A 12,117-nucleotide genomic window follows, 5' to 3' on the forward strand; every position below is an offset into this window, starting at 1 on the left:
GGTGGAGATCTCTTCTGAACAGCACGTTGCAAGGCATCCCAGATATGTTCAATAATGTTCATGTCTGGGGATTTTGGTGGCCAGCGGAAGTGTCTAAAGTCGGAAGAGTATTCCTGGAGCCACTTTGTAGCAATTCTGGACGTGTGGGGTGTCGCATTGTCCTGCTGAAATTGTCCAAGTCCGTCGGAATTCATAATGGACATGAATGGGTGCAGGTGATCAGACAGGATGCTTACGTACCTGTCACCTGTCAGAGTCGTATCTAGACTTTGTATCAGGGGTCCCATATCACGCCAACTGCAGACGCCCCATACCATCACAGAGTCTCCACCAGCTTGAACAGTCCCCTGTTGACATGTAGAGTCCATGGATTCATGAGGTTGTCTCCATACCCGTACACGTCCATCAGCTCGAAGCAATTGGAACCGAGACTCGTCAGACCAGGCAACGTGTTCCCAGTCCTCAACAGTCCAATGTCGATGTTATCGGACCCAGGCGAGGCGTAAAGCTTTGTGTCGTGTAGTCATCGAGGGTACACGAGTGGGCCTTCGAAGGCCCATATCGATGATGTTTCGTTGAATGGTTCGCACGCTGACTCTTGTTGATGGCCCAGCATTGAAATCTGCGGAAGGGTTGCACGTCTGTCACGTTTAATGATTCTCGTCAGTCCCGTTCTTGCATGATCTTTTTCTGGCCTCAGCGATGTCGTAGATTTAATTTTTTAAAGGAGGACAAAAGGACGAGTTTTCTGACACGTAGGAGGTCACGCTGAAATGACATAAAAAGGGAGGACAGTTGGTAACCTAAAATTCACATAAAAATAGGTCGTTACGACCTCCTTTTGATATCATTTCAAATGTCCTCCTTACGTTTCAGAAAATTCACCCTTTTGTCATCCTTTTTAGGTTTCCGAAATTATTTTTCTTTTTTCCCCGGGAAGTTTTTCCCACGTTGAAACACGTTTCCATAGACATAGGGTTACAACCGACCTCCTTTAGGAAGACATATGCCCATCTTTTTGATGTCATATCAAGCGTCCTCCAACGTTTCTCAAAATTCGCACTTTTGTCCTCCTTTTCAGGTTTCCGGAATTTTTTTTATTGCTGGGGAAATGTTTTTTCTCCACTTTGAAACATATTTTCTTCATTGATATGAGTGTTTTGTGTGTGTGTGTGTGTGTGTGTGTCCCGCCCCGCCCCGCCCACACGCATTCACCAATAGCCGTCGAAATTCCCACAATTTTTTCTTTTTTTTGCATTTTTTTAGCGGTTCTGCTTTAGAATTACGGAAAATTATTGTTGTGGCCGATTTTATTGGTAAGTGGCGCCGTCTACTGCGAAAATTGGGATAAGTGAAATCACTAAAGGGTGCGCGCAGGCATTAATCTTTCTCATTTTTCTAATCATGGTAACCCTACATAGACATGAGTGTTTTTGTGTGTGTGTGTTTAACACATTGGCCAATAGCCGTCCAAATTGACGGATTTTTTTTGCTTTTGCTTTCTTTTAAGCAGTAAATTAGGAAAAATTATTATTGTGGCCGGTTTTATTGACCAAAATAGTGGCGCCATCTGGTGTGAAAATCGGAAAAGTTGACGTTATTCAAGGTGCGCGCAGGCGTCCTACTCTTTCTCAGTTTTCGAACATAAAAATGACTAATAAAAACGGCATGCGAATCGACAATACAGAGTAAGACGCCTTCATGTTAAGGAGTTCTAATACAGCGTGGTTATGAACAAACTGATACGTATTGTTATGAATAAACTCAGACGCGTATGTAGAGCCCATTCCTATGGAGGTACTTTTTAATAACCCCTGAAGATGATGAAGATTAAAAAGTGGAAGACAAGTTCAATTATGAGCAATATAGCGCACGGGCTTTGTATGTTTAAATCGGCAATGTACTGTTTCCATGGCGTAGACCCATCTATAATGTTTTTCACAAGTAAAGAAATTGGTAGAGGAAGCCTTGCTACTAGGCTTATCATCCGGGTTTACGGAAAATTCACCGACAGCGATTCACCGCCATGCAATTCACCGCTAGGAAAATTCACCGACCAGCAATTCACAGCCGGGAAAAACACCGACAACAGTTCGATGCGAGTCAGTTAACGAGATGGTGAGCGATTGAGTTATTGAGTCAATGAGCGAGTGAGTGAATGAGTGAGTGAGTGAGCTACTTAGCGAGTGAGTTAGCTACTGAGTGGGTTAGTGATTTAGTGAGTAAGTGAGTGGATGAGTGACCTACTGAATGAGTGAGTGACCTACTGAATGAGTGAGTGACCTAGTGATAAGTGAGTGAGTGACCTAGTGATAAGTGAGTGAGTGACCTAGTGATAAGTGCGCGAGTGACCTAATGAGTAAGTGAGTGAGTGACCTAGTGAGCAAGTGAGTGAGTGAATGATTGAGTGAGTGAGTGATCCTAAAGATAAGGCGGAAAGTTTTAATAATGACTTTATTAGAAGAAATTGAGATGATACGGAAGAAATTACAAATTGCTGCAGCGCAAGAGAGTATATCCAATAATTCCATCAACTCTTATGTTTTACTGTGAAACTTCTAATGAAACGTTAAAAACAATAATAATAACAGAAGAAGAAAAAGATAATAAAGTAAGTGGATACGCGATAAATCAACCCCCTAAAAATGCTTAAAATCATCTCCTGTTATCACTTTGATATTATAAAAAACATTGTTGGGATCATCAATAACCAATGGATTTTTTTAATGATGAACTAGCTGTTACCCGCGACTTCACTGGTGTGGATTCTGCAATCTTCAAATTTACTCAGTGACGATTCCCCCTATACCACTTGAAGACCTCGTGATCCCCGTGGGTGATGGACTTTCAGAAATCCCGTCTTAGTGCGTTTCTATATCTATATACTGTATATAAAATAGCATGTACTGACTGATTCAGCATCGCCGAGCCAAAACCGCTGAAGCTATAAATATGGCATTAGGTCAATATTGTAATATAGGCAATATAATATGGAACAATTGGATTTTTTAATCATTTGTGACACTGCTAGGTGTAACTAACTAACTAACTAACCAATTCACTCACTCCTTCACTCACTTACTCACTAGGTCACTCGCTCAATCACTTACTCACTGGATCACTCACTCACATACTCACTAGGTCACTCGCTCGCTCGTTCATGGACTGACTTACTCGCTTATTGACTCAGTAACTCACTCACTCCCTCTCTCACTGACTCAGTAACTCAATCGCTCACTCCCTCGCTAACTGACTCGTATCGAACTGTCGTCGGCGAATTGTTAGTTGGTGAATTTTTCTACCGGCGAATTTTCCGGCGTTGAAGTTTCCTAGCGGTGAATTGTTGCCGGTGAATTGCTGGCGGTGAATTTTCCGGACACGTATCACCCGTTCTCATTTTTTTATGTCATGTCAAGCGTCCTTCTACGTTTCGGAAAATTCTCTCGTTTGTCCTCGTTTTCAAGTTTCCGGAATTATTTTTCATTCTTTCTGGGGAAAAATTTATTTCTCCACTTCAAAAAATGTATTTCTTCATCGATATGAGTGGTTGTTGCGCTTTCTTTTTCCCCACACGAATTCCCCAATAGCCGTCGAAATTTCCAGGATTTTACAGTTTCAACGGGAACCCCTACTCAGAAACGGTCACCCCTCTCTTACGGACAAATTTTTTTTTTGTCCCGTGAGTGTCCGGAAAAGAGGCCTTTTACTGTAATTTCACGGAATAATGCAGAATATACGCACTATTGTACGATACGTATCACAAGAAAAAGTTGTACTGTCATCTGTATTCAGAGTTTAAAGTAATTCTCTCTCTCTACAGAATATGTATTCATGTTTCAATTTCTTCATCTGAAAATAAACGTAAAATACGTATAAATAAGAAGATTTAGTACAATTTTTTGTAACTGTCTGTTATTCCTAATCATAAACATATGAATACAATGAAAACATAAAAAAAACCTGACATTTTTTATGTGCCAAAAAATTAAAAACCCATCAGAGAGGCAAGTAGTTGCACCTGAAATTGTGGATGACCTTTTTGTCAAACTGACTTGCTAAAAAAATAAATCTAACGCCAAAAGCAAATTAAATTCTGGCGTACGTTTTAGCACACAAAAGGTGCCGTTTTCAGAGAAAGAAATACCGTTTATACTCGTGTGTAAGTCGAATTATTTTGTGGAAAAATTCGTTCCTCAAGTGGTGGGGGTCGGCTTATACTCGGGTCAGTTTTTGATGAGAAAATATCGACCCCCGCAATCAGTAGTCATTTTTATAGCAGTGTTCGAGAAACCTGTGGCATTATTGGTATGGGATATGTTCAAACCCCACACAACCGATGATGATGTAAAAGCCGAGGCAAACAAATCAAAAACATCATTGGTTTTGATACCAGGTGGGCTAACGTCGATTGTATAGCCTTTAGATGTGAGCATCAACAAGCCTTTCACAGACTATTTGAGGGTCGAATGGATGAGTTTCGTTGATAAAGAAACTACAAAAAGTGGTGCCTTGAAGAAAAACTAACATTGGCCTATTGTGCCAATGGGTACATGAGGCGTGGAATTCTGTTTTCCACCGAAATTATCATCCGATCCTTCAAAAAGTGTTGCATCAGCAGTGCGATGGACGGAACTGAAGATGATATATCCTCTTTGAAAGTGACAATGGCGATGAGACAGTCCAGATGAAGATAAAAACGAAGATGCGCACCCCCTTATGATGATTTGATGGATTACGACGAGCTTGGAGACTCAGAAGAAACGGATTAAAAAGTTTGAATCACTTTCTGTTGTAAATTTCCGTAAGCTATTAATTTTGCATGAAAATGTAAGCATTTTTTTCCTTGAAATGAACGGATTTTTTGGGGTCGGCGTATATACGGGTTTACAATTTATTGCGGTTTTGGTGGTCCCGAAGTGGGATTGGGGTGGGGGGGGGGTCGGCTTTTACTCGAGTATATATACGGTACTCATTTTTTTATCATAAGTCCATCATATATAACCTGGGTAAATCAAATACAATGTCACAACAGGCAAAATTCCCAAGTCGGCTGAGAAAAAGATGCCCGTAACAAATATGGATGTCATAGATGTAATTTCTAAAATACAGCAACCCGATTAAAAATGCAATTATAAAAACTATTATATAGTATCTTCAGGACTGACTCCACATTTCTTTTCACGTTGCTCAGCAGGCAAAAAACGTGTTGGCATGGCGGCAGTTCGAGTCAGATGTTACGGTCGAATAAAAACGGCGTCAGTAGCGTGCTGAAATTACTTCGGAATTTTCAAATTATGTATTTTTTGTTACTAAAGATTTGCTGTATAAACAACTTAGTCGTGAGAACAAAGTTTGACTGCTTGTAGAATTTTCCCAAAATGAATTTCGCTTATACGAAAAAACCATTGATCTCCCCCCCCCCCCCCCCCCCCGCTCCTTAAATTTCGAATTATCCAAAGCATTTGAAAAAAATATCGAATTAAACAAGAAATTTTAACATTAAATTAGGTAGAAAACTCAAGAAGGAGCTCGCAAAGGTTCGAATTAATTAACCAAGTTCCTCTGTATAAAAAAATTGTTATATATATATTACGTAGTAGTTAGTTAATCGGGGGATGATTCAATGCCACAATTTTTGTTAGGTATATGGTATCGGTATCCAAAAATAATTTTTACCAATTGGTAGTTCCGGATTATTGTGCCATCTACTGAGAAGCAATCGGAAAATATCAAGAGAGATACTATATAAAATTTTATCAGAAAATGATTGTTTTAGTTCTCAAATTTGCTAAATTTTTGATACTTTAAACTTTTGTCTTTAGTTTATAAACAAAATGACATTATAGTGATGCGTTAATCGTTTATAAAGATAATTTGTTTTATATAAAAATACCGTCATTCATAATTAATAGAAAAAAAAAGCAGCTGTAACACGTCGACATTGCTATGGGCCAGTGGTGAAAGTAGTAAAGGATCATAAGGGGTCGTTCGAGTATTACGTCATCATTGATGGAGGGAGGGGTTTAAAATTTGCTGACTTTTGATGACGTCATCAACCACCGTTTATGGAAATATTCTTATTGGCATCTTACTCGCGGGTGCGCTAAAAACGAGAAAAACCTTTTGATAGTTTGTAGGCACCTCGAAATAACATTTCCCCCTATTGATAAGTGCCCTAGAGAGCGACTTTAGTGGTCTGTAAATGTTTCGCGGATCCAAGTGATCTGGAAATGTGTCCGGGCCGCTTGAGTACTCTGGAACTGTGCCACGCATCACTCGAGTGATCCGTAATTATATGCCGCGGATCACACACTTAAATAATCTGAGAACGTGCTGCGGGTAACTCAAGTGACGTAGAACCGTACTGGGGGCCACTTAAGTGCTATAAAACTACGTCACATGTCCCTCCTGGAATTGTACCACGGGTCACTTGAACGATCTGTAAATGTGCCGCTCAGTTCATTTTTACAAAATTAGGTTTGAGGAGGGCAGGCCGCATCTGATAGCCCCCCCCCCCCCCCAGGGCCACATTTGGTCAGCGGGCCAAGGGCCTTTATGCAATTTATCATTATAGGGCTTGTTTTGACTCTGCTCAAGCAAGTGGACTGTATCTGAAGAAGGCTTTGAAACTTAAACAACTTTATTCTTATGCTATTAGAACATTACTCAAGAGAGCGACGGAAGGCCCGTGCTCTTTCTCTCGTGCTAAGGCAGCAACTCTCCTCTACTCCCACGCAGTGGGAGGGTCAGATGACAAAAAGATGACAATAAGTTAAAGATGACAAAAATTGTCATCTTTTAACAGTACAAGTGAACCGATTTTTACATTGTCCTTTGCGAACCTCCACTTGTTCCGTTCTTGCAGGCTATTAAGGTAATCTCGTTTCCAAATTTGTTGGGAAAATTTTGTGACCCTCTGCCATCTGCTGAGTCTATTCTCATTGATAATGATAAGTTTAGGCTCAGGAATTGAAGTTATGGGTCGACCAATCAGAAAATGTCCTGGAGTTAAGGTCTCAAAGTTGTCAAATTCTGAGAACAAAGGTGTTAGTGGCCTTGAGTTGAGAACCCCTTCAATTTCTGAGATGATAGTAAGAAATTCTTCGAGGGTAAGTTTTGCATTGCCAACAATTCTCTTCAGGTGAAATTTGAATGACTTCACACCTGCCTCCCAAAGACCCCCGAAATTGGGTGATCTGGGGGGAATAAACCTCCAGTCAATTTTCTCGTTTGTTAGGTAAGTGGATAATGCCTCATCGGGATTTTTCATGAGATGTTTCAGTTCAGCATTTGCGCCCACAAAGTTTTTGGCATTATCTGTGAAAATTGTGGAGCGTTTTCCTCTCCTACTGAAAAAACGTTTCAAGCTGGCTATGAATGATTGGGATGTTAAATCAGTTACAAAATCTAAATGGATGGCTTTGGTGCAAAAACACACGAATACTGAAACGTACACTTTGTTCAGCACCCCCCCTTCTTTGGTTTTTGAATTTCACATAGAACGGCCCACAAAAATCAATGCCCGTGGTATTGAAGGGATAATTTTGAACCACACGTTCTCTTGGCAAACTACCCATAAGTTGACTTTGCAGGACAGGTTTGTTTTTGAAACAAATAAGACACTCATGTACTAACTTCCTACAAAGATTTCTACCATTGATTGGCCAAAACTTTTGTCTCACATGATATAATAACGACTGTGCACCAATATGAAAATACTTTAAATGGTAGTATCTCAATATGATCATGGTGAGAGGATGGTTAGATGGCAATAACATGGGAAATTTACTGTTGGTATTTAGATCGGAATTCTGAAGTCTTCCACCAACTCTCAAAATACCATCATCATCCAAGAAACAGTTCAAGGAAGCTAACTTGGAGTTACCCTTTAAAGCCTCTCCCCTCTTAAGCCTTTCGATTTCTTCCTTAAACTCCAACCCTTGAATGATTTTTATCAGGAGATTTTCAGAAAATTGTATTTCCTGTCTCATTAAGTTACCTGCACGTTTTTCACAAGATCTCAAATTATAGGCAAATCTTAATACAAAACTCAATATACGTAATATTGTGACGTAACTACTGTTAATTTTTAAGATATATTCAATGAGAGAACTCTTGGTAGTTAGAGTCGAAGACAAGTTAGTGTCCTCAAAATTACTGTTCGAATCTTTTTTGAGTTCTTTGGAGTACTCACTTTCAAACAGTTCGGTAACTACAGGTGGTGAGTTCTCATAAGCCAGCTCTTCTCTCATCAAGAATCTCGGTCCGGTCTACCATCTGTCACTGTGCAAAAGAGCGTCAGCACTGATGCCTCTGGTAACCAGAAACTTGGGTGGGTTGTCTTTCCAGTGGGTTGTCTTTCCCAGGGCAGTGGAACCAACAGTTTTTTTCTGTCAAAGTTTGGATTTCGTTCACACGGTTTGCGACGAATGGTTTCCATCTTTTTACTGAACCCTTTATCCATAACAATACGATCTGTGAAGCGGAATAGAAGTAGGTCTTACATGGTCTTTTCCTTCTCACGACTTTCTCAATCTCGCAGGTCAATCTTGCCGCGAGTAGTGCTCCGAGTAACTCCAACCTCGGTAGAGAAAGGTTCTTCAGTGGCGCAACTCTGCTTTTGGAAGCAATCAGGTTCACGGAAATATGATCCCTGAACCGGACTCTGAGGTACGCCGCTTCTCCGTAGGCTCTTTGACTGGCATCTGAAAAACAATGAATCTCTATTTCATTCGAGTCATCTTCAGAAAGATCGAGAATGACCCTCGGCACTTGTAGTTCGGATAGGCGGGGAAGTTCCGAACACCACTGAATCCATTTCTCCTTGACATCCGCTGGAAGCTCATCGTCCCATAGCAATTTTCGAAGCCATAGTTCTTGGAATAATCACTTCAGCCTAATCGTGTATGGGCTAAGAAGTCCAATGGGGTCGAAGATTCTACCTGCTGTTCGCAATAAGAAGCGTTTCGTATTTTTGTTTTGTTTCAGGAATTCCACAAGGTCCATGATATCCATGGCTAGATAATCATGAGAAGCATCCCATGACAATCCCAAAACCTTGTGGCCGATGTTGATGCCGTCTGTATGCTGAGGATGGACGTCAAATCCCTCTTTCTTCCATAGATGAATCAGCCTAGGATCGTTACGAAGATTCATGTTGGCACCTCTCATGATCCCTCTAGTTTCACGAGAGACTCGCAATGCTTCTGCCACGCTGTCTTCTCCAGCCACTAGATCATCGACGTAAACACAGGTGTCGAGCACTTGAGTTGCAACTGGATAATTGTCGCGTTGTTTTTCTATGTGTGTTTTGATCATAGCAGCAAGTAAGAATGGGCTGGCATTGACGCCGAATAATACTTTTTTGAATCGAAACTCTTGCACGTTGGCATGATCGCTGATGCACCTTGCATTGGTGAATAGAAACCTCACTGCATCTCTTTCGTTTTCTGCAAGAGAAATCTGTAGAAATGCTTTTTCGACATCTGCAAGAAACGCGATTTTGTTGAGACGAAAGTACGTCAACAAATGAAAAATGTTCGGGTTTAAGTTCACACCTGTCCAAAGGCAGTCATTCAAGGACAGTTCACCTGGTTTTGTGAGAGCTTGCATCGAATACAATTCTCATTTTTGTCGTGACGCTTTCTGCTCGAAATACTGCTTGATGTGGCAAGTAATATACTGGTTTTCCATCAGTGTTTTCCGCGTCTGGTACTTTCTCTATAATCCCTTGATCTAAGCAATTGTCTAGTACTTCACGATGCTGAGCAAACATAGTCGGATCGTACCGCATTCTCTTGAGAAGGCTCTGTAATCGTTTCTCTGCGACACTAAAGTTATCATTTAGCTCTATCCAATCTCTCTTCCATGGTAGGCTAACTTCATATCGTCCGTCTTTGAAACAAACTGTTTTGTCAAACAACTGTTTGGCCTCGTCGGTTTCCTTGAATTTAGGATCGTCCATTATCCCGATTGACTCCAGTTCCCAGAACTTCGCCAAACCCTTTTCAACCTCATCCCGATAACTCGTTAAATGGCAATGGAGATTGTTGTAGGTTACCGCATTCTGGAATGTCCCTGTTACTATCCACCCAAACACAGATGCTTGAAGTATGATAGGCTCATTCTTCAATTTTATTTGGTTGTTCTCCAATAACTCGTAAAATATTTCTGCACCCAGCAATGCGTCTATTTTTTGCGGAATATTGAAGTTGGGATCCGCGTAACTCAAGCTTCTAGGAAGGCAGGTCAAATTCAAACGCTTTGAGGGCGTTAAATCTGTTATCTTGGGAACAACTAAAAGATCGAGCTTTTTACTATAGTCCCCTCCGCGGTTAGCGATTAGCGTTGTTACTTTTTTCTTTATGTTCAGAATAGAGTCATTCAGTCCTGCAATAGGAACGTTTACAGTGTCTCTCCGAAGTCGTAAAGAGTCTGCCACCTCATTTGTGACAAAACTGACTTGAGAGCCGGCGTCGAGTAAAGCGCGTATTGGAAACATCCCACCAGCTGCCCTCTGAATGTAAACTATTGCTGTTGACAACAGAACGCATCCCCTTTTCTCGCTCGAATGTAAGCGATTGTCAACACTGGAAGAGGCGGCACATGAGTCTGTCGTTTTCTCTTTCTTGGTCTCACAAGCCCCGGTTTCTTTTCTTTCAGTGGGGGACTCATTTTGTTTTGGTTTTTGTGGTTGTGCATCCTCTCTATGGATTAACGAATGATGCTTCTTCTCACACATACGGCATCTCTTATCGCTGCCGCACTCGGCTACTCTATGGGATTCCAGACAGTTAAAACACAGTTTTTTATTTTTTACTTCGTATATTCTCTCTTCAATAGAAAGGCTATGAAAAGTTCTACACTTATAAATTGGATGATTCTCTCCGCAAATGGGGCAGGAATTTTGCTTTGCATTCGCTTTGGCTATCAGACTTTTAGGTTTTGAAAATGCATCGAATTTAGATTTCGCGTAGGAAACTCGTTGAGTATTTTCAAGCACTTGACTCCTTCTTTGTAAAAAGTCAACAAACTCTTCCCATTCGGGAAATTCCGTGTTTTTCAGCGACATTTCGTACTGCTTGCGTGACTCACGGTCTAGCTTAGGCAAAATAGCATTAACAAGCAGTATCTCAGTTAGCTTATTCATCTCAAGGTTTACAAGTTTGAGCCCTCTGAGATGTCTCAGGATAGTATTCACCATTTTTCGAAGCTCTTTAGCTGATTCATGATGTATTTTCTCAAGGTTAAGAATAGCGTTGATATGTGTGTCAGCGATGAACCTTTTGTTCTCAAATCGCTTCTCTAATTCTCCGAAAAGCGAGTTGAAGGTATCGTCAACCGTTTCGACAAGTTTCGCTTCCCCTCTTAACGAGGCTCGAAGATAGTGAAGTTTATGAGCTTCATTCAGTGATTCATTGTCTATAATTAAAGATTTGAACTCCGATTTGAATGAGCTCCACTCTTCCGGATTTCCCGAAAAACTCGGCAAAGGAATCCCCGGCAATTTCACGGTTGCAGATTGAGCGACCTGATTATCTTCCGATTTGATTTTTAGTTTTGAAACTAAGCATTTTGAACGTACCTCTAGTGCGTCTACGTTCGCCTCCATCTCCTCGATTTGGTCGAAGGCATAATCTAGTTGTGCGTCCGCTGGCAAGGCGGCGTATCCCTCTAAGAGTTCATCGATGCTCGTTCGAATGTCCTCAATTTTCACTAATTGTTGTAACAGCACAACATCAGTTTCTTCACTCGATTCATGGATGTTTTGTAATACCGACTGGACTCGTGTAATCCTCCTTTTGATCGCACCGCGAGTGCGGTTGAGTGTTGTCTGGTCCATCTTTATTTCGAGTTCTCCGACTCGATGTTGACCAAAATGTTTTGACTCTGCTCAAGCAAGTGGACTGTATCTGAAGAAGGCTTTGAAACTTAAACAACTTTATTCTTATGCTATTAGAACATTACTCAAGAGAGCGACGGAAGGCCCGTGCTCTTTCTCTCGTGCTAAGGCAGCAACTCTCCTCTACTCCCACGCAGTGGGAGGGTTTTGGCGCATGGCGCAGCTTGGCGGTCTTAACAGGGCTTAAAGGGTGGGTCGCAATGAATTTATTAAAG

The 12,117-nt window shown here is 41.1% G+C and overlaps 1 protein-coding gene across 1 annotated transcript; it reads right to left on the reverse strand.

Annotated features, from left to right (window-relative positions):
- Positions 1 to 9,586: 9,586 nt before the first annotated feature.
- On the reverse strand, positions 9,587 to 11,842 carry LOC149081395 (uncharacterized). The gene has a single exon (XM_089238329.1). It carries the CDS (start codon positions 11,840 to 11,842, stop codon positions 9,587 to 9,589), a length of 2,256 nt encoding a protein of 751 aa, XP_089094455.1.
- Positions 11,843 to 12,117: the final 275 nt, after the last annotated feature.

This window comes from Pholcus phalangioides, unplaced genomic scaffold (genome assembly GCF_987345545.1).
Source record: "Pholcus phalangioides strain wild (caught in Gottingen) unplaced genomic scaffold, Ppha-v1.0 ptg000010l_1, whole genome shotgun sequence".
NCBI lineage: Eukaryota > Metazoa > Arthropoda > Arachnida > Araneae > Pholcidae > Pholcus > Pholcus phalangioides.